Genomic DNA, 23,811 nt, shown 5'->3' with positions numbered 1-23,811 from the left:
TGCATCAGTTTCTGTAAAAACAATGGTTTGGTATGTTTGATAATGTTTTTAAATTAATTAAATTAACTTTGGAAATCATGCATTTTGATGTTTTTTTGAGATGACATTACGTGTAAAAAAAAAAAGTGACTGTAAATGGAGGGAAATCAAGTCGTTAATTATCTCCTGTTTCTTCAGTTGACGAGGACGGGATGGACTGTCTGGACAACGAGAGAAGGCCGCACTTTCCTCAGTTCTCCTACTCAGCCAGTGGGCGGGAATGAACTGTCCATCACATTGACATCATCACAGCTGGTCTCTGAGGTCATCAGTGTGGGACATAAAGACCCACAGCTATGGACGGACCCTGAATGACCCTGAATTGAAGGGATTTGTCCTTCCCTCTCTTCCCCCTCCTCTCCTTTTCACCTCTCCAGTCTAACTTTTTTTTTTTTTAATCCCCCTTTAGAGAGATTTTCTGACTATATTTCTAAATCGTCCTGCACTGCAACCCCAAGATGATCTGGACTCTGTTGTGATCATTTACTCTGTAATGTCCCTTTAAAGACAGGAGCATAACCTCTGGCCTGCTGTGCTTTGACATGTGCCAGTCTCCCTTTTGAAGAAAAAAAACAAAGAGAAAACAACATTTTCTATGAAGTGAGGCAGCAACTGGTGCATTTTTAGGGATGCATTTCTGTGGCATACTGCCACACTTAGTCATTCAAACCCTAACTGCTGGTATCGGTTGTAGCCCAGCTTTACAAACCGACAGATATTCCTAGAAATGATTCAGGGATTGATTGAGGCTGCCGGGCATGGAGGAAACAGTTGTCATCATTGAGCAGAACCTTAAACGCCTCATGTTGTCAAGCAGGATTTGACTCAGGTTTTGCTCAGTGCAATTCATTATTGTTGTTGCTGCTATTTCAACTACAACTAATACAGGTACTACTACTACTGCTACTTCTATACTACTGCTACTACTACAACCTGGTGCTACACTTTTAGCTTAATGCTGCAGGCCATCTTACAGGCGCCAGCAACACATCCAACACCTATATTAACATCTGTGCTTGTACAGTTGCAGAACAAGTGTTGCTCCTAATCTACAGCTCATGCATAGAAGCACTGTAGATTGATATGATGACAGGGTGTCATGCGTGTGTGGGTTTGTGCTTAAGAGTGCACCTCAAAGCATAGCAGTTCAAGAGGAATGTAGCTCCTCACCATAAGCTTTACTACATTTCCCACAATGCAGTGCACGGTGGTTACTATATCAATGAATGAAGAGGTGAAAATAAGAGGAAAAAAGGTTGTTTGAATGTTTCACCCCAGAGGTTGTTTTTTTATTTATTTATTTACTTCCCATGTCCCGCTATGTTTAAACGTCTTTTGTCCCATAACGAGAAAAAAGGAAACGATACTTTGTGTCTATGACAGAAAGCTTTACTGTGACATATTATCGTCATGGCTTTAGAAACCACACAGCTGTACCTCTCTGTCTGTGTGCAGGAAAAAGGGGAACTGCAGCAGGCACAGATTCACCAGAGTGAAAGCAGAAGTCCAGGATGGCAGGTTGGACATTGTAATGACAGGAGAGAGAGTACAGGTGATTAATCTCCAAGAATGATAGGAATTATTTATAATGTGAAAATGTAAGATGTACTGATGAGTGAGGTAACAGCTGATTTCCTGTTTCCTGTGAGTTTCTGATAAAGGATAAACAAAGGTACACATCAACAGTTATTGGTTTACACCAATCATGACAAAGGTTATATATATATATATCTATATATATGTTTTATTTATTGTTCTACTCATTGATTTTATATTTAACTTTTTCTATTGTTATTACATTATTACAGAAAACAAAAAAACTATTTCTTAGGGCTGAGAGGAAAAGAAGGCACCTCAAGAAACAAAAATGGCTGAAGAATGTAGGAGGGAAAGCAGATAGCCTTCCTGCTCCATTGTTTGTTAAATGTTTTTTTTGTGTTGTTTTGTGACCAAAAAATGTGATGGGGGGAGAAGTGACAGAACACATTAAAGACAGGCAGAATAGATCACTCTTATTTATCAACCATTTCTTCTTCAGATTTATTCAAACGCTCCCATAGGTGTTCACGTTGACCACTGCAAATCGGATGTTGACCCACATATCCTCCATGCTTCCTCTTACTCCAGCAGTGTGTGAGGAAAGACTGAGGGAGAGTTCAGAAAGAAAGACGGGAAGAGGATGTTGACCAGAAAGAAACAAGTGTAGCACAGAGGAGTGAATGTAGAAAGGTAAGGATTGGAAAAGATTCAGTGCTGAGCCGGAAGTGTAAATGTTTCCTGTAAGTGAAGAGAGTTGACCATAATGGGAGGTAGCTCAGTGTTTTCCTGTAAGTTTAGTTCATATATAGAAGAGCAATTTCCCCCCCTGGTTAAATTCAAAGCTTTGGGATGAGTCATCCCTGAACATGTTTCTGTCTTAAATGTGTTGTGTCAGTGATCCACTTCAAACTTTGTTTGTTTGCATTGTCATGTCTTCCAGTCAAACCAAAAAGAACTGAAAATCCCCTCAATTTCTCTGTCTTCAATCGCCAGTAAGCCTTATGGTTTTAGCGCAGAATTATTCATGAACTTTGACATCCAGCACTTCAGAAGCCAAAAAAAAACCACAAAATGTTTTTTTTGTTTTTAAAAAACGTGAATTCTAAATTGATTGAAATCATGTGGAAAAACTTCACCTTCAATATCTTGCCGACCCAGATTAGACAGAGAGCACCAGGGGATGTGCTCTTATTCGACACAGGAAGTTGTTTTCCAATATATTTATTTGAATGTTTTAATGATTATCGATGAATAACTTGAATTGATTTTCTATTTTATTTATTTCGTGTCAGTTTGTTTTTAAGGGGGTGTAGTGGTGTTTCACTCTGCAGTTTAAGGCGTCAGATTTTATTCTTAAAATAAATGCCTCCATTTTTTTTCTTTGCAGATATGTCTCATACAACACATTACCTGTTTTCTGCTGCTTTAGAGTCCATATGCTTTTATGCACATCCATTAAAATGTGTTTAGCTTGCAAAGGCGCTTTATGGCACAGAGTACAAAAAGGATGGCGCTGGCCTGCATGCTGTAGTCCTCCTCTGTCCGCACTACCAGTCCTGTGTCAAAGTGGCACTCAGAACTCTAATGAAAAGTACTTCTCTGTGATCGATTGAGCCTGTCTGGCACAGCCGAAGAAGCCGAATCCCACCCAGCTGGCACCCTCGACAGGCTCAAGCAAACGCTCCCAAGTATTTGGAAGGATTTCAGCTTTGATTTGACCCAGGTCTGCGAGTGACTGAGGAGTTCTAGCTGTATGTGCACGCTTAACGCCAAAATCATTAGAAACCAGAGCTCATAAAACTCCGCTTTGTAGCTTTGGCCACAGCACTTTCACATCCATCACTTTTTATATGATTCATATAAAACTGATTCAGCCTTGCTTTAAAGGAAGATTTTTAGCTTTTTTATGTTTTTATGAAAATGAGGATTTTTAAAGCACATCTCCCCTTCTCATACATCCACAAGTTTTCATGTCGCTCTGATGGCCACAGTTGGCAAGAAGACCTGTGCGATTGTGTCCCGCACGCAAGACGAGTCAGTGCTACCACTGCACGGCTCAGTCATTGGTCAGTCTTCTTAAAGAAAAATGTTAAGATGTATCCGACTCCTTCTCAGCTTCTGCTTTGAAAAGTTTTCATTTGAGTCAGCCTCCAGCTCCACTCATTACATCCTCCTCGACATTCAAGTTTATTTACTGGCAGCAACAATGCTGGAGGCTGATTCTGAGGTCAGAAACAAGTTGTACACAAACTAGTGTTAACAGAGAAGCTGAGGCTCACTCAACGATGGTAAATCCACATGAATGAAATGTATTACTATCAATCAGTTGTTGGAACACCAGTCAGTGATTTGCCTTTGTCTCAGTTTGTTTTTTGAAACCGGACTCTGGAGTTCAGTCTTCGCCTCGTCCCAGCTTTACTGTTTTGTACGCGAGACGTCTGCCGCAGCACTGACGCGTTCACCCTTAAACTTGCTGCTGTTCTTACCGTTCATCTGTCACGTAGCAGATCTGACTCCAGTAGTATCTGAATCATGTGCGAATCCTTTCAAAGACCTCAGCTGATCCGTGTCAGCCATAGAACACGCGCTGCGCTGATCGGCTCTGGTGTGTAGAGGGATTTCTTAAAGTATTTGACCTCATGACTCCGACAGATTTCCTCCCCTCTCTTCTCTCTATACTACTATCCATCATCGACGTCAGCAAGCATGAGATGCATTTATTTAAAAAGCAGCAAACGAAAATGGCAAACATGTACAAATATTACAAAACGTAACAGATTTTATTTCACATCCATCTACTGTAGCTTTACAGTTGTGTAAGACATTTCTGGACAGCTGCCAGCTGTTGCACAGAGCGGGCCGTGTTTCCCTGGATCACTGTAAAGCCGAGGTAAGCTCCGCAGACAGGAGGTTGACTCGGAGACAGTGAGGGGGAAAAGTGGGCAGATCGATCAAACAGCCCTTTCTGTCCCTTATGCTGTTAGGATGCAGTGCTGCTGGCCCGTGAGGCCGTGAGGATGTGACAACAACAAATTACCATCAACATGAAGCTGATTTTTACACTGTACATCCTTAGTATTTTTACACATAAAATGTATATGATAGGGATGCACATTATTTTCCTTCTTACAGACAGCTTCAATAAAGCACTATTTCAATCTGCTGCCAAAGTGTCCACTTGTTTTGCATTCACAGACGATGAAACATTTATGATATGAAGCAGAAATCGTCTCCCGAGTTAAGCCCGAGGGTTAATCGAACGACAAATGTTTGCTCTATTTATAATGCAGTTAGAGTTTTGTCAAATTTGAAACAAACTGATCTAAGTGTGTGTTAACAAAAAGTGTGTACACTAATACAAAACAGGATGAACACACCTCTCTCCGTGCTCATCGCCCGGCTCCTAAACAATCACAGTTTGAGATTTTCTCGCCGACAGAACATCTTGTCGAGACCCGAGGAGGAGGACGGGCAGGGCAGGCTCAGGTGGACACGCCGTCGACTCATCTCATGTTTGGAAGCTAAAAAGACAGACAGACGCACAACTCAATAAACAGTGGTGTGAAAAGTGCTTCATCTCTTTCTGTTAATGAATCAGAGCCAAAGTTAGAAGAAATGTTTATAATTAAACTCCGGAACCATGGAGGGACAAACGCCTTCTTGCTGTTTTTTTTTTTATAGTAATCTGTCAGCTATATCGTGCACCAAGAGAAGAGATATCATCGCTTTTTTTTTTTTGGTTAGAGTCTCAACTCTACTTTATTTATAAAGCACTTTAAACAACCGTAGCTGGGACAAAGTGTTGTACACACATTAAGAGCACATAACATAAAACAATGAAAGGGTTAAAACAATGAAAACACTAAAACAGGAACAGAGTCTCATGCTGGGTTGAAAGCCAAAGAATAAAAATGGGTGTTTTAAGACGAGTTTTAAAAAAGGGACAGTGAGGGGGCTTGTCTTATGTGCAGTGGGAGGTCGTTCCATAGTTTGGGACCGGCAGTAGAGAAAGCTCTATCCCTTCTGAGCTTCTCGGTACCTCCAGGAGCAGCTGCTCAGCTGACCTGAGGCACCGGGCAGGCCAGACCATTTAAAGATTTAAAAACAAATAAAAGATACACTCTACTGTATGTACGAGGTTAGCTGTGTGTGTGTGTGTGTGTGTGTGTACCTCTGTGTGTAAGCTCTGCATCTCCTCGCTGAGTGTGTTTCTCTCCTGCATCAGCTGGTTCTGTTTGGCCAGCAGCTCACACACCTGCTGGGCGCTGCTCTGACAGTGACGGTCCAACTGCTGCAGTCTGCAAGACACACACACACACACACACACACACACATACACACACGGACAGAACACACAATATTGACTGAAACTGTGTGAGAGGAACGTTCCCTCCTGGTTGATATCAAAACCAAATGTTGTAAATATTGAAAGAGAGCTGGATCCACAAAAAGCTTTTAATATCACTGGACTTTGTGTTGATCAGCGGTGTTTACAGGAGTGTGACAGCAGTGTGCTTTTTGGATTTAGAGCGCAGACAAGGAGCTGGAAAACAGCGAAACACTAAAGCGACAGTGGACAGTGAACGGCTAATTTTACTGTCTGGTCAGCAGCACCATCCACGTATCGACTAATCTGCCGACTGAAATTAAATCAAACATATACGATTATTCCTAAATTATGACAAATGTCATTAACAGGTGAAAATCACAGAGATCCAGATATATGATTTAGAACATGGATTAAATCCTCAGATTACAGAAACCTACAGTCACAGTTTAACGTTTAAAATTTATTCATTTACATTTAATCTATTTAAAACAAACATCAACATCATAGCTAGCTTTGAAATCCAGGACTTTTTGTCTCCCTAAAATCACTGAATCTCTGACAAATAGTTCCAACATAATAAAAATGCCCCATCACAAGAAAAAGCTGTGGAATCAGAGTTTAAATAATACGGCAATAAAGGATGTGCTTCACATAACTAAATCCAAATGGTCCTGGGACTTATCAATGCACATTCAAATATCTTAACATTAATGCATTTACTGTTAAAGCAGCTCTCAGCGAGGTTAGATTAATGAAGAGTTCAGATACTGATGGGAAGTTCAGTTCATGGACAGAGAAATGTGTTCTGCTCTTTGATGAGGTGTCTCTCCTGTATTGACCCTTTGTTAAGTATTTTAAGGGTTCAGGGGGTCGTTGGCAGTATTCATGTATGAATAGTTGGAGTGTTAAATGTGCTTTGGGGGCGGAGGTGGAAAGTGGAAGCGAGATTTTGACTCTTAATAAACCCGACAAAGAAGCTCTGCCTTTTTTTAAAAAGAGTAAAACGTCGTTTACGCATGAATGCATTTGTTTGAAAGAACGTGCAACATGAGATCACTTCTTTACCTTTACTCCGAAAGGACACGGCATGCATGTGCTTTCCTACTTTCTTTTAGATTCCTACTTGACTGATAGGACTATAAAAAGCCATGACATTTTATTTTCAGTTAGGATCATGTTTGTACAAACATTTGAGTTTAACATCAATAACAGGAGGAGACTTATGGATCATTCGTTGAACCGCTGAAAGCTGGTGCAGCCGGAGAGGACGAGATAAAGTTTCTGGCTGCCTCACTTTGTTAAGAGTTGTTGTGTTTGGCTTTCTTGCATCCTGTTTCAACAGGTTCAGAAGACGACAAGTAGGGCAGGAAAAAGAGAGTGTGATGAAGAGGATGAATGAGGGGGTTGTTGAGGCTCGGGGCAGGAGGAGACAGAGAGAGGTAGCTGGGGGGTGGAGACAGATGCCCCTGCCCTGCTGGTCATGTTGGCAGAGTCAGGGCTGCCTGCATGTGACAGACGGGGGAGGCGAACATCCCATCTCTCCTCCACAATCTGCTCCCCCACTCTGTCCTCACTCTACCCCGGCACAGGGTTTTGATCCTGCTCCTAACTGCCCCACATCTTCAGGAACTCCCCTCCTTATCTTCAACAACTTTAACATGACCATTCATCCTAACTGCCCAGCCCCACTTAAAACTCTCTCTTCTGTCCTGTGTGTGGACCCTGCTTGGGATTTGTTGCAGACCCGGAGGCTCTGTCCAGTCCTGGACGCTGAGAGCAAAGACTCCCCGCCCCGCTTCATATTCCTGGGCATCCATATTCCCTCTCTCTCTCTCTCTCTCTCTCTCCTTCATCCTCCTACGCTAGAAGCAGAGCACGACACAGCAGGCCATCGGCACGTCACAGTGACACAGAAAGAGCCTCGCAGTGGTGAGCTAAGACACACACACACACACACACACACACACACACACACACACACACACACACACACACACACACACACACACACACACACACACACACACACACACACACACACACACACACACACACACACACACACACACACACACACACACACACACACACACACACACACACACACACACACACACACACACACACAAAGGAGAGGAGCTAAAGGTCAGACACAGAGCCTGTTGTCTTGAAGCTGTAAATGTTTGATGAAGCGTTGACAGGATGCCTTTAGCTCCACACCACCTAAGTGATCGGAGTAAAGCTGCTTTGTTTTTCAACCTCTGATTTTGAATTGGACACATTCAGAAGCACCTACCAACAAAAAAAAAAAACTATATAGAAGAATCTAAGATCAGGCCGGCTCTGAAAACTATTCCAGATTTGTAAAACAGGAGATGCATCGACAGCGCTCGACAACAGACGTTTGACACACTGCTGGTGGAGGAATGATGTGGCGTTGAAGAAGAGGAGTCATTTGATTATAGATTCAGACGACATGAAGTGAAACAGAACATGTTGACAGGAGACGTCCTGATCGTTACAAACATCGAACACGATCCACATTTACAAAACGACTGTACATTCCTTTGGCTTTACTCAACATGCATTTCATGATGTTGAGAACAGAATTTTTACTTTACGCTCCAAAAATGTGCCACGAACATCACTTTCCAAAAAAAAAAACCACGTTCTTGCTGATTCGTTACCAAAATCCAAATGATCAACATGATGAGATTCCAACAGAGGTAAATGTGAGAAAATGTTTTCTGTTATCTGGCCAAACTGATCTGTTAATCGCCAACATTTGAAATATAAGTTAGGATATCTTTTCAGAGATGGATTTGATGAATTAATATTTGTTAAATATTTCCTTTAGTCTCTAACGTGAGTGGAATAAAATTCACTCTCTACACTGAGTACGTGGAGAGTGACACGAAAGTGAGATGCATCATGGGAAACATTTGTTTTCTTTAAACTACTTTATTTTTTTTTAACAGGTTTCAAATGGACTTTGTATGTCCCCTTAATGCACAGTAACTGATGATGTCATCAGGGTTATTTTCTGACTTCACAAAACAACCGTCAGAGTTTACAGCTAGAACGAGGTCACCGTGATTTTCATCACATCTCAGTCAACTTTTCATCTTAATGAGAACTTAATGCAAAACTGTGTTTTCAATCATCAGAGAGGAAATGAGTATGATACAATTACTTTGGAGAAATGTCCAACTGTACAACATTTAGTACAACTTAAACACATTTCCGTCATTTCAGTCCAAATTCTGCTGCTCAGTGCCAACAGACGTGCACACGTCTGACGGCTGAGCCGAACAGGAAGCCAGTAAATCAGTGTGTCGGGTTGTGGCCTGAGATGTTTAAAGCTGCAGGTTTATGTAATGCAGGAAGAAAAGCTTGAACCCTGGCACACACACACAGACACACACACACACACACACACACACACACACACACACACACACACACAGACACACACTTTCGGTTTGTCTGGACAGAGAGCAGCCAACCTCTGGCCTTCTTATACAACACACACACACACTCTCTAATCCAAACCTTGTCTCACCTTGCACACACTGCCTCGAAAGGGTGTGTGGGTGTGTGTGCGTGTGTGTAGGTGTGTGTGCGTGTGTGTGTGTGTGTGTGTGTGTGGGTGGTGTGATTGCGGCAGCGCTCCTTCCAGCAGCTAAAGCAGCAAATCCAATAACTGGCCTCTATCAGCTGGCACGCTCATTAATTAGGGCTTAATACGGCTTAATGCTCGGGCACTGACACACACACTCTCTCTCACACACACACACACACACACACACATACACACACACACACTGCAGGCTGGCTGGCCTCTGCCCCGCTGTCTGGAAGTGGTGAGCAAAGAAGGAAGCTTGGCTGGATTCATGGATGGACTGAAGGCTGAGACAGATAAATGGATGTGCAGGTGAAGAGGATCTGGAGCAGGTGAAAAATGGAAGCTGACAGTTTGCCGTGTGAGGGGTGAGGTGAGGTGCAGGTCAGGGAGGGAGAAACAAAAGAGGCTACGGCCGTCATCGCACTCCCAGCCGCCTACTGCGCACTGCTGCTGCTGCTGCTGCTGCTGCTGCTGCCTACTGTTTGACAGGAGGGTGGCGGTGGCGGTGTTAAAGAAGGAGAGCCTCCCCGCTGACCTAGTGAAAGGACACCACCTGCTGGAGCGCGCAACAAACACATCTTCCCTGAAATAACTCCTCAAGAAAATACCTGCCTCCAGAGCAGTCATGGCTTTGAGCATGTTTTTTGCTCTCCAGCAGCAGACATAATAAAAAAAAGCAAGTTTTGCTGGGAGGCAGTTTGCAGTAATTTCCCCTGACAGCCCAATAATCAAACTCTGCTCACAATCTGCACCTCGAAAACCGCCGCATTCTCTATTGACTGCAGCTACTGAGGAGATTAATTACAACACACACAGACACGGTTACCTCTCTGTGGTATACATCAGTCGTAGCCCACAGCTAGTGTCTAAACTCTGTTGTGTGTGTTTGTCTGTGTTTGCATATTTATTTACAGGTGGCAGCATATGTCCTAAAGGCTCAGTCCAAAGGGAGAGCGCTCACGTCACGCAAGAGGAACGGAGACACGTTAATGGATAGAAAAGATCTGAAGGCAGCTTTCAGTCCCGTCATTAAAAGCTCATTATGAATGTGTGCACTTTCATTCCTAAACAAATCAGCGAGTGGAGTGTGTCACTTTAAAGACAATATTTATTGGTCGGTGCGCATTATCAAACAACATTACGCATGTACAGCGTGTCTAAGAATAACTGCTCTGAATGATTCACATCCAGGGACACTAAGACAAACTACGGAGAGCTCGTGTTTATGTGTGGATAAATACATAGTTAGCACGCTTGCACAAAAAAATATATATACAAATTTCAATCTGCTAAAAGTTCATTGTGAAAAATGTAAACATTCCAGAAAAAAAATATATTTGACAAACTCAAGTTGTATGCCTGTCCGTCCGTGTGTGTGTGTGTGTGTGTGTGTGTGTGTGTGTGTGTAGAAAGCAGGGGGCCTAGGGGGTGAAGAATGCAGGCAGACGGTCTTGGCTTGCCTGGTTACAACCACACTGCCAGGGGCATGAAGGCCGCAGCTGCCACACACATGCATACACACGCACGCACACACACACACGCATACACACACACACAAAACCATATTTCGCCCAATCCCAGGCTCACCACCACCACCCTCACACCCTAGCACTCTAGCTAAAACTTGGCTTACACACAACTGAACTCAAGAATGTGTGTGTGTGTGTGTGTGTGTGTGTGTGTGTGTGTGTGTGTGTGTGTGTGTGTGCCTTTAGGCCATGTCCCTCTCTCGTTCACCAACCTGTCATGCCAGTTGTTGCTTTTGCTAACATGGACGTTTGACATGAGAACACGCTCGGTGACACTGTGTGTTTTGATCAGGATGAGACTGATAAGACGACTCCTCACAGCTAATTCATTTGCTCATGCAGTTTTTTTTTTTTCGTTTTTTTTTTTCATTTTTGGATACCTGTCTTTTCTTTTAATTTACTTTTGTCCATGTGGGAACTTTCTCTTTTAAATTCTGTAATGACTCATTATGACCCACCCAAAATGACCCAAAGAGATTTTTTTACATTAACATTTCGGCAAGTCGTCCTTTTCAGTGTGAGAACAACAAAGTCCCAACAAGAAATACACACACAAAAAACAGCAACTCCATGTCATACAAACTGATAAGAGATACAAAAATTGCAAATTTCATCATTAATTCTGATGCATTTTTTTGTGTCTTTGGTTGTGATTTTGGCCTTGATTAAAAAAAATCTAACAGGGTTGTTCAGGGTTATTTCCTCTATGTATTAAAATCTATTCAAGCATTCGATTCTGAATGTCATGACATCAGATTACATTTTCAATCCGGAAAACTGAATTACTGTTAACTGGAAGGATTGATTTTTCTTTTAAATTTTTTTTTTTTTAAAACAGCCAGCATTGGTTGGATTTTCATTCCAAAATAAAAGATTAAACTCACACTAAAGAATACCCGTTCTGAGACAAATGTTGGCCGACTGAAGTGGGGCTTAGTAACCTCCCAGTGCCACATCACAGCAGGCAAACACAACATGAAGATTATCAATCATTCAACTGATAAATCAATATTTAAAATCATCTGTGAGGCTCCCCGTGTGACAAACTCTTTTGTCTTTTTTTGCCTGCTGCTCTTCAGCAGAGCTGAGCGCAGTGGTGAGACAATATTAGACTGAAGATGAAAACAGTACGTGTTTTAGGATGACTTCACCGGGCGCCTCGATGGAATATGTCCGTCTTATTCAGCCTGTTCAGTCGAGCTTAGGTCAGCACTGTTTGTTCCTGGGGCTCAGCTTAAAATGAAACGATGGACAACAGCAACTGTTCTCCCCTTCAAATTCAAAGAAAGCACTTAAATAAGATCGTTCTCTTCTTCTAAAGGATCATCTTTTTAATCTTCTATTTTAAACCTAAGGATTTTATTGTAGACTTAAATTAAAACATTTCCCATTTAAAAGTGTTTCTGAACTAAAAAACGGCTCAATCAACAATTTATCAGAATAATCTTCACATTTATTGTTTTCACTCTTTTGTGATGTTAGATTACAGAAACCCAAATTCCTTTAAATGTCAAATAATATAGTAGCGGAATAGCAGTAGTATAATAGTATAGTATAATAGCAGAACTGTGGGATGTGGCTTCTCTGTAACAAAAATGCCTTCTCATAGAGCGACTGTCTTTTCTTTCTTTTTTTTTTCTTTTTTTCCCCCATTTTGGTCAAAATGTAACTCCACCATTTCTCGAGAAGCCACATACTGGTTTTGTCCCATTAGTCTCCATGCAGGTCTGTTGGTTCTCCTTTGTAAATAAACAACGTGAACCTAAGAGCCAAGAGAAATTCAAATTGAGTTTGCATTTTCGTCCGACGAGACTTCTTCTTCCTGCACTTTTTGAGTTTTAGGATTTTTGTTTTGTTTTGCTATGAGAGGGGGTTACCGAACATCAGCGTGAGGGATGAAAAAGATTAAACTGAACAGACAAAATAAAAACAGTTAACTGACAAGTGCCTCGTAAATATTTCTATTAACAAATCCCTGTTTAAAGTATTAAGAGCGATATTAGAATTGTATTTGACTTTTAAAAAACCCTGGGTGACAGAAGTGTCGTATGTAACAGAGGTAACAGAGGTTTTTCGTTCTGCTGAAGGCTGGGTTTTTTTTTTTTTTTAGCTCTCAATGCCTAAGAGTTTGCTGCCGCTAGACCTCCTGATTTTTTTTTTTTTTTAACTCTCGTCTTTGCTTTCCCGGCATCAAAGTGATTTAACTGTTGTGACTTTCAACATTTTTCCAAAGAAGGGGCAGGTGTTTCTGCACTCGTTCTCTGGTTGTACTTTTATAAAGTAGTGTTAGCAAGTGTCACTGACTGGGGCTAGAGATGTGACGCTTTGCACAGTTAACGCTCCAGCTTGCAAGCCTCTGGCTACAGCCTGACATCTGAGCTGCAAATCTGTGCGTCTGTGTGTGTGTGTGTGTGTGTGTGTGTGTGTGTTTGTGTGTGTGTGTTTGATAGAGCTGTAAAGCCACCGTTTGACAATGCTCTTTCAGCAGGCCGCCCTGCAGTCGCTTCTGGCTACAGAAGCCAGCTGGGCAACGCAGAGACAGGGACGATGGGAAGAGGAGGAGACGAAGATGAAAGTGAAGAGAGGACGACTGATCAGCGCCATCCAGAGGTGAGAACAAGAGCGTGAGAGAGAAATGAAAAGAATAAATCAGCGGGCCAAACTGTCACTCTGTTTTTGAGACTTCACTTCACGAACTCTTAACACATCGCTTGAAGTTAAACATCCACAATTAAAGATCAAACACACGCAACCCCCTCTATAAGATAAAGGCCAACAGGTCATGCCTGCTGTTTCATGGAAAATGAAAATGTCTGATAGTTTACACAGCACGCGCTTATATCATCAGTGGAAACGTATCAGAGAGTGATAAACAATATGAAGTGTATGATTTTAATGGGACTTCAATTTATTTTATTTTTTTCCACACAGCCATCATCCCACTATCCTTCACTATTGTCTCATCACACACACAGTTGTTACTCAGTGAAAACACACACACACACACACACACACACACACACACACACACACACACACACACACACACACACACACACACACACACACACACACACACACACACACACACACACACACACACACACACACACACACACACACACACACACACACACACACACACACACACACACACACAAATGCTGTCCTGTTTCTTCTGCCCAGCCTTTGCCAGCTTCATTTGCAAATGAAAAGTTTTTGCAACGAGCGTCCTTTTGCTTCTGGGGCATGGCAGCACACTGTGTGGATGGGGGTGAGAGGAGGTTTTGACAGAGGGTGTGTGTGTGTGTGTGTGTGTGTGTGTGTGTTGTGCATGTGGCATGAGCCCAGATGAAGCAGCCCTCGCCTGGGGCTCGCTGTCCGCCCGCGGTAGCAGCAAGCCTGTTCCTTCTTCCCCGGCCCGCCGCGACCATTTGTTCCATTAACCAATCTCCTGGAGCCTCTGGTGCAAACACACACACACACACACACACACACACACACACACACACACATCCACAGGCATACATACTTCAACAACTGCTTGCACAGCTCATACCACACATGGCCCTCCATCCCTCCTCCATCCTTCGCTCCATCCCTCCCTCCTTCCTCCAGACGCACGCACCATCTTTCTTGGTGGAGGCCATATGGCGGAGTGAAGCCTGTGGATCTACAGGCACATCTGCGTATATGTTGCTGCTCGCCTTAAAGGGCTGCAGAGTGAGCTGGGAGCTCATATGAACACTCACACATACACACACAAACCTTGGGCTGACAAACACACTCTGCTGTCACCGTGTGTGGTTAAGCAAATGTTGGTGTTATATCGGTCTGTCGATAGTGTGTGTGTGTGTGTGTGTGTGTGTGTGTGTGCATGCGCGTGTGTGTGTGTGACCTCAGTTCGTACATGCATAGTGATAATTGGTTAAACAGCCTGCGAGCAGCTGTGAGGTGAAAAAAGGTTGCGTGGTGTTTAGCACAGAATGCAGAGGGGATAAGGAGAAAGAGGAGGAAAGTTAAGAAGAAAAGAAGAGAGGCAAAAAGAGAAGTGGAATACGATGGAAAAGAGAGGAAGAGAGAGAGGTGAGCAAAAGAGGTGACAGTTACTTTCCAGAGACAGGAAAATGTAATCAAGAGTGAAAACTTTCCTCTATTTCTCACAGAATCTACGGTGAACAAATTCATCATTTTTTATTCTAGTCCTAAATACCTTCAAGTCTTTTTTTTCCTGTTATACAGAGATTTGTTTTTTTGATGTAAAAAGAAAGAGGCTTTCAATGTTCTTTTTTTTTAGGCTGAAGCTTGAGAATAATTTAAAGTGTAACTTTGTTATCAAAGACAGTTATGACTGAAGGTTTGATTCACATTAACTATACACTGTGAATAAAGGCTAAAATAAGCAACATGGATGTGTTTCTTGTTAAATGCGCCACTCAGCTTTTCCTCTTTGGTCCGACCGTGGCGAAGATGTCGCTCTACTCAAACAGATCCTGTGACAACAGACTTTTTTTTTGTTTTTTTTACCAAATGTTAGAAAAGCTTTGCAGTTGCTTTCTAGCATCTCTGTATTCTGCTTTGAATGAATTGTAAATGAAACTCATCCATCAGTCAAATCTTTATTTCACCTTTTGTATAATAATGCTTTCATAACATAACCTGACCTCACCTGAAACAAGCTGTGCTCACTTTAAGCTGCGTCAGGACAGAATCAAATGTCAGAAGTCACATACTAAATCTGTAAAAGAAAGTGTTGGATCTCTGGAGCTCAAATCAAATGAGTACTGCAAACAGAGTGTTCATCACGTTAAATAAACGCTAAACTGAAAGATTATTACGTTGATTATTTTATATCAATTGCTTAAAAATGCTCGAAATGAATCATTTACGTCAAGTGGATCTCTTCCCTTACTCTGTGCTTTCCCGCTCCATCTCCCCACCTTCTGTTCTTTTCCTTCATTTTCAGGCAGAAAAAAAAAAGAAAAACAACAACACAGACATAGTGAAATAAATAATTAAGTGTTGAAGCAAAACATTGTGTGCTAAAAACCCCTGTGTAGTTTGGCAATCAGCTTGCCCATGTAAAAATAAATCAAGCTGATTTTCCAAATGTTTCGTGCGTGGTGCGCTGTTGCCACTCTTCGCAGCACAGATTGCGGGCCGATGGAGAGGCTGTGGGGAGGGGCGGGGCGCTGGATATTGAACCCACTTGCACCAGCTTGTTAACACGTACACCTTAACCCCCGAGTGGTGCAGCAGGGCGCACATCGAGCGCTCAGGGGCCTGCGGGGACCAACTAACATATACCCTATGTATGGAAACAGACACACAAACGCACACGACGAAGAGCACAAGAACACGCGTGCGGTGCAATTTGAGAGGAGTGCCATATGTAGAGGGGCTGACGTGGCCGCTTCGACGCTAACATGCACACGTTCTAAACATTACTGCACACACAAATAGAGATGTGCAAAGTTCCGTCCTGCTTCTACAGCTGAATTCAGACATCACATACGACCAGACACGGCTGGAAAGCATCTCTGCTAAATGTCCTAAATAATGCGGATCTGTTTTTTTTTTTTTTTCCTCTGAAAGCTAAAACTAACGTGATAAGAAAATATATGTGGCAGATTTCAAGTTTTTTTTTTTTTTCCTTTTGCCCCTAGAGTACGATCAGTACCAGATATACATACTGAAACCAAGCACCAGCTGCAACGTGGATTACCGTAAACATGAGTCATTCCTCTCTCGCCTCTCCCTCATTTTTTTTTTTTTTTGCACTCGGCCTCTTTACAATAAATCACCTCCAACAAGACACTTCCAAAAATACATCGACTTCAATGCTCAGAACTCAGAGACGCATTCCTGAGCAAACTTACTTTCTCTCTATCAAAAGATATTAAAAACCAACATGTGGTCAAGCGGCTTAACAGTTATTCAAAAGTGACCTCATGTAGAACTGAACTCAGGAGATTTTTAAATATCAGGAGGATTCATCAACCAAGTAAGTGTCAAAGCAGAAAATAAAACTCACTAAATGCCAAGAGTGATTATCGTGGTTCAGTTGGGAGAAGAGAGAAGTTAGATGCCAACTTCCCAGCCAATCCACTTTTGGCAGCCAGATTCCTACTCTGCTAAACCTCCTGAGAACATGCAATAGCAACCCATACACGTTACACACACGTAAAAACACACACACACACACACAAATACCGCTATAACATATGTGCAGAAACATACAGAGTATTCATGTGATTCACACTCCGTGACAACCTAGAGTGGATTATTTTTCTATCTCTGAAACACACAAAGAGCAAAGAGAGTCACACACAAGCAGGGGACAGCTGTGACTTGGTAAACTTTGTTGTTTTTTTTGGCAGCGTCTGACTGCCGACAGGTTAACACCGGTGGGTGGTAGACAATATGTAGTGTCAGTGATGGAGCAGGAGGAGGGAAAAAAAGGGTTGAGAAAGTATGTGTGTGTTTGGTTTGGAGTAAGAAGACGGTTGAGTTTGGAAGGGGGGGTGGGGGTGGGGGGGGGGGGGGGGGGGGTGCAGTGGGGTAGGGATCCTGCTGAGTGGGGCAACGACGCCCACACGTCCTCGCCCACATTGGCAGAGCCAGGCTGGATGCCAGGCGTCCTGTGGAGACACACACACCAACTGGGCTCCACACTTAGGGAGAAAGAGACCCCCGCATCACACACACACACACACACACACACACACACACACATGTGGCTCGAGACCAAGATGGACCCACTTTTTACTGCAGCTTTTATAACTCAATCACTCATTCTACATCCAACCAGGATAAAATCCTCCTTTAGACTGACTCATGTTGAAAAGTATAAATATTCAAAATTCAACCTAATTTTTTTTTTTTAACAACAAGCATGTTCAATTGAAGCCCAATTCGAGATGTTCATCACGGAGCGTTCCTCTGCAGTCAGAACATTCAAATCGGGCTCAATTAAAAGTTTTCACCACAGGTTGTGACGGCTGCGGCCTGAGTCGTAAACACATTAACTATCCAGCAGTTGTAAAACACTCCGATTAATGAGACTGCACGAAATAACGCTTTCTCTCCATCGGCTTGTTGTTTCAGTTCTGTCCCTTTTAATAAGACCCTACAACGCAAACGAAGACGACAAATAATGTGAGGCCGAGTTGTACATGTGAACTGTGGATGTAGCGGCAAAGACTTTGTACAGCCGGCTGATTATTATTTTTGGATCATTATTTTTGTGTCCACAGTTAGCGACGAGGCTGAAATATACTTTACATTTCTAGAAGTGAGAGGATTTAAACCGTCGCATGTGTTTTGAATTGTGCAGGTTGAACTTGCAGGGGCAGCAAGGAGTCGACCACTCTCAAGAAATGAGGAGAGCGTATGATATAAGTTCATCCTTGTGTTATTTTAAACGCATTAAAAAAGGAGAGACGTCCTGTTATTTCAGGTGAGAACAACTGAGTGTTAAGTGTGATTGAGTAGATGTTGCTGATGCACAGACAGAGTAGGGGTTTAAACGATTGCGAATTCAACCGTTTTATTTGTACAACCTGCAGACAGATAGCACAAATGCTAACTATTTAGCAGTTTGGGGAAATTATGATTCAGAATTAATTGAAATTAACACCTTGAAGTAAAATCCTTAGATATGTGACAATTTCTTTTTCTTTCTTTTTTTTAAGTCCAAAAGGTTTTGATGGAAAGAAAGAAAAATACAAACACGGTTACATTTTTAACTCACTTTTCTCTCACTAAGGAAGACGTCGTGTTACATGCGTACAGGGGATGAGTCGCCTTCTTTTCTTTCTTACCTGTCCTTCATGCGCTGGTGCATGCGGCCGTGTTGGACGCACTGCTCCTCCATGTCTGAGCAGCGAGCTCTCAGGCTCTTCACCGTCTCCTCAAGGTGCCGTTTCTCCAGGGCGAGCTGCTCCGTCTCACTTCTGCACATAACGCACATCAGCAGGTCAACAGATCTCACAGTGTAGGTGTGCCACAGCCGTGCAAGTAGATGTAAGACTTAATTAGACCAATAACATTCATCTGTGCAAACGACAGGACAAAGAATCATGTTGGCGAGGTGAGGTGATACAAATGCACTCTTTAACATTTGTGGAGACTTTGAAGGAGTACTGTTTCTGACTTTCTCCTGATCGAGTCGTTCACACATTCCCCTCACAGTGGAACACTATCGGTGTTCACCTCAATTCCACTTTATGACACACGACATTACACTGTTACTTGTCCAAGGCCACATAACATGTACAGTCAGACCAACAAGCTGAAAACCACTCGAGCACACTTTTCTCATTTCTCTTGCAGCAACTATCTGTGTGTAACCTCGCTCGGCCCGACTGAGGCCGTACAGCAGGATTTTAACCGCTACACTGGCTCAGACTCCAGGAGCTCAAACAGCCTGCGGCACAAAGCGCACCAACACCACACTGCTGCTAAACTACATTACACACCCAGAGGGCAGAGGCAGGGTACGAGCATTCATGCCAGTGTGTCAGAATCGACATGACATGCTACCTTTTAAAAAAACTTTTGAAGGTGGCATCTAAAACTATGCATAACATGTATGCATATCTGATATTGATTTCCATCCATAACAAATTTAAGAGGGTACAGTGTGTGTGTGTGTGTGTGTGTGTGTGTGTGTATATATTGTGTGGCTGCTGAGGCCAGCGAGGTCTGGCAGGGCCAGATTGGGGGCTGTCATGTGACTAATGTGCAGCACAGCTACAACAGCTGACAGGACACTGGGCCCAGGGTCACTCTCACACACGAGAGACACACACACACACACACACACACTGAAATATGCAACCACACAAATACACACAGAAATACAGGCGGCCCAGATGGAGAGCTGTGCAGGCCTGCTGTGACTACTGTAGCATCAGGTTAACAAGAAAACAGGTCAGACTGAAAGGCAGTGTGGAGTGTGTTGACATGCTCTGTCCAAACAGCCTGAGAGATGAAGCTTCATAACACGATGACACAGACGTCCCACAAAGCCAATAAACAAGTGAGTCATTTCAAAACTAAATGGAAGGAAAAAAAAAAGATTTTAGGTCAATTTAAAAAAAAAAAAAAAAAGGAGAGTAAAATAATGACTCATAGGAAAGAAAGAGAAAATACGGACCTGTTGTTTTCTGTCACTTCTTCCAGTCGGACTCCGAGCGAGCAGCACTCCTCCTTCAGTTTCCTGATCAGGGAATTCTGGGAACTCAGTAGACCGTCCAACTCTCCGACTGCAATCAACAAGCGGGCAGTGATTTTGTGCACTTTAAGTGTCCGTCATGTATCCTGGCTACACAAAAGACACCAACACTGAAGATCAGCTGGCGGCAAAGTCAAAAAGCCAGTCGTGACCAAACCCTCAACTTCTCAGTCGTCAGTGTGTATCCCCCAACTCTCCTTCTCTGGAGAGACAGCCGACATCTCTTCATTCATGAATGTCCATAGGATGCCGTTTGTTCATGTGTATTTTAGACTGTGTCTAAAATACACTGTGTGTACAGCGTGTATTAACAACAAGTGAAACATGTTATTTTCCCTCAGGATAAATAAAGTATAACTTCTTCTTATCTTGCCCTTAGAATATATGCGTTTGTTTGTTTTTACAGTACATGTGCCCTCTCGCTCTTCTTCTGTCTTTAGTTAACAGTCAAAAAAAAAAAAAAAACTGAGCCAAACCCAAAGGAAGCAAATTCTTTTTTAAACGACAGGGAGGCGTGGCACTGCGTCCTCAATCGTCACCCAAAAGAAAAAGGACACTTCAACTTCAAGAAGTTACAGGGCCTTAAGAGTGGAAAGCAAATAATAAAATGTCCATCAGTATAGGGCATTGTCAGACCAAAGAAACCACCTAAAAATAGAAAAAAAAAACTTCCATATCTTTCTGTTTGACAAAACAAAGTTACTTGTAGTCAAAGTTTGACTACAAATGAAATTGCCGTTTCAGGTTAAAAAAAAGTCAGTCAGAGTTCAGTGGAAGATTAAAACAAATACATACACACTAACTGAAATACTGTATTATTAGCAGGTAATATTGTTTCATGGATACATTAAAAGTGGATTTCAAGAGCAGAGCATCCGAAATCTTCCTCTACGGGAGGAAAACATCTTTGTAAATGTGCATGCCGAACGACAAAATGTAATGTAATTAATAATGGCCAGAAAAACTATTCTGAGACACATATGTCTCTATGAGTGTCTTCCCAAAAAATGCTTTTGTCGACAGACATTCACAAAAAAAAAAATCAAAAGTGTTCAAACAGCAGGCAGAAATGTACAAAAAAAACCCAGAAGTACAGAGAGACAATAGAAATATGAAAAGTGTGAGAAGGGGAAAACGAGATGGAGGAAAAAGAGGGGGATTGTTGTTTGAAAAGAGCTTTCTTTCTCCTTTTCCACCCGTTCCTGCCACGTCCTCATCCGCTCATAGGGGGCTCTTTCTGAACAATCCAACACTGGCCTTTCATCATTCCTTTGAAATGATCCACGTTCCACTCTCCAACATATGTCTGCTCTTTTAAAATAACAATGGCTGCCGTTTTGGATGGAGGGAATGATCCACCTGCTCCGGCATTCTGTTACAATCGACTGAAACCAAAAAAAAAAAAAACAACAAGGACTTGCAGTCTTTGAAAAGTAGCTCAGACTAGTCAAGAGTTGTTGTTTTTTTCTTCATACAGTAGGTATAGGGGGAGATTCTGAAACATGGAGGAAGAGACTTGATGGAAGATATCAAAAACTGTTTCACTAGCAGGAATTAGACATCATTGTTTTTTTTCTTGCATAGAAACAGAAATAAAAAATGTAAAAGATATGACTTGGAGAGATATCTTGAAGGGTAGTATGATTCACTTTTTACTGTCTCTAAAGTAAGATAACACTGACCTTTGTTTTCCAGTCTCTGTCTCCAGATTACTGCCATATGTAATGCATGGAGGGCAGAAACTGGGTGCTGCAGAGTGTGAAAGTAAACAACACAAAACTCACAGACGTGCACACATGCGTACACTCAACAAAGTTTGGTCAGTGCTGGAAAAGTTGCATGAAGAATGCTAATTAGCTGAACAGGCTTTGAATGCGTCTGGCCGTGCGTAGGCCAAAAAGAACCCTGGGACACAGAAACACAGCAGAACTGGCACTGGAAACAAACGGAAAAAAAAAACGAGGGAGGGGAGGGATGGAGAGAAGAAGCATCGCAGGGAGGGAGGGATGGAGAGAAGCAAATATCTGATATCATCTAGAGGCTGCTCTGTACGCGTTTACTCAAAAAAGAATCATGAAAAAAAAAAGTGAAAAAAAAAAATAAAGGTGGGAGGGAGCTGAGAAGAAGGGAGAGAGAGAGAGGGGGGGGCGGATGGATGGAAGGACAAACGGATGGACAGAGAGGCGGGATTTGGAGAGCAAGAAAGCTAATTATCCAGCTCGTCTGTTGGGTTGCACAGGGAGAGGAAGTGATGCGAGCTACTAAAGGACGTCCACCCCTCCATCCCCTCCCCATCCACAGTTTCCTGCTGTGCTCTGATGTCAGCTCTCTTTAGACAACATGTGTGCTTCCGACACACGCCAGAAACAAACCCTTTGTTTACCCCCCCCCCCCCTCACTCCCCTCCCTCCATCCATTCCTCCCTCTATACCCTCCATCTTTGTTCTACGTACCAGCAGGCTCCCCGGTTGTTGAAGGGGAACCACAGGTAAATAAAAAGATAGGAGAAGGGAGGGTGGTTGAGTGTGGGTGAGGGGTGTGAGGAGGAGGGGGGGGGGGGGGGGGGAGATCCAGATGGTGCAACAGATGTGCTAGCAGCAGCAGCTCTGCTGTGCAGACAGACAGAGAGCTCTGAGCGGCGTCCCTCGCTCTGCTCCCATCACCTCCCCTCTGCTCTGCCCTGTTATTCTCCCGTCTCCTCTCCATGCTCTGTTCTGCACTTTGGAGGTCACTGTGGTTCACTCTTGTGTTCGGCTAAAATGATTTCTGTTCCTGTCCATCACCTCTAACTCAGGCGTCACTATGTTGATAGGTGGAGAGGAAAAGGATGTTTTTAACTGGATGACGCAGGTTCAAGACCTCGCTTGACCTTGCTAAAGTGTCCTGGAGAGGAAAATATACACACTCCTGGTTTAATGTGACTCTGTATATTTAAGCCTCTTCAGTTATGATTTATTATTCTGGGAAGACTCAAGGTTCATTTAAAAGACAAACAAGAGAGACATACAAGTTAACAGCGCTTCCACAAAGGCGACTGGTATCGATTGTTTCATTATCTATATCTATATATATCTATATATCTATATATCTATATATCTATATATATATATATATTGGTCTCCATATAATTGGGTGACCAATGGCCACCAACCCAGGAGTGTATTTCTTTCAGGATACATTTTAAATTGATTATCAGTCATTAATGTGAAATTTTATTTAAGCCTTTTTTTAAGTTCTTGAATTTCAGCAGGACGACTCTTTCTGATTCGTTGACATACAGCATTCTGCTGCCTGTAAAAAGACTGTTCAGAGAAATGAGAGAGAACATGACGGCAAGACAGGAAGAGGGGGCAAATACATGTAAAGAGTTTCTGTTTTCCAAATGTTCCTCACCCATTTGTCTTTTATGCATTCGCCGTTGTAAAATAAAAGAAATTGACACACGTGGATAATGACCGACAGGCTGGAAGGTGGTCCGTGTCCTAACTTTAAGTGATCATTTAGAAGGTGA

General features: G+C 42.6%; 2 protein-coding genes across 7 annotated transcripts in view; one reads left to right on the top strand and one right to left on the bottom strand.

Annotated features, from left to right (window-relative positions):
- akt3a (v-akt murine thymoma viral oncogene homolog 3a) overlaps positions 1-11,880 on the top strand; it is a 57,927-nt gene extending 46,047 nt beyond the window's left edge. For 2 of the 5 annotated variants that reach the window (XM_079362521.1, XM_079362522.1), the window contains exon 14: positions 178-4,741. In XM_079362521.1, coding sequence (XP_079218647.1) covers positions 178-263 — 86 coding nt within the window. In that variant the 3' untranslated portion in view covers positions 264-4,741. Of the gene's footprint in view, positions 1-177; positions 4,742-7,774; positions 7,838-10,447 lie in introns of those variants that run through there. The other 3 variants (XR_013780696.1, XR_013780697.1, XR_013780698.1) reach the window with 3 other exon arrangements.
- Positions 5,013-23,811, bottom strand: part of sdccag8 (SHH signaling and ciliogenesis regulator sdccag8) — a 41,760-nt gene continuing 22,961 nt past the window's right edge. The window contains exons 15-18 of one of the 2 annotated variants that reach the window (XM_079362512.1): positions 20,223-20,331; positions 18,886-19,017; positions 5,750-5,876; positions 5,013-5,099 (exon numbers count right to left, since the gene is read on the bottom strand). In XM_079362512.1, coding sequence (XP_079218638.1) covers positions 5,082-5,099; positions 5,750-5,876; positions 18,886-19,017; positions 20,223-20,331 — 386 coding nt within the window. In that variant the 3' untranslated portion in view covers positions 5,013-5,081. Of the gene's footprint in view, positions 5,100-5,749; positions 5,877-12,672; positions 12,825-18,885; positions 19,018-20,222; positions 20,332-23,811 lie in introns of those variants that run through there. The other variant, XM_079362513.1, reaches the window with a different exon arrangement.

Source organism: Symphodus melops (assembly GCF_947650265.1).
Source record: "Symphodus melops genome assembly, chromosome: 15".
NCBI classification, from domain to species: Eukaryota; Metazoa; Chordata; class Actinopteri; order Labriformes; family Labridae; genus Symphodus; species Symphodus melops.
This window is presented reverse-complemented; position numbering and strand designations above follow the sequence as displayed.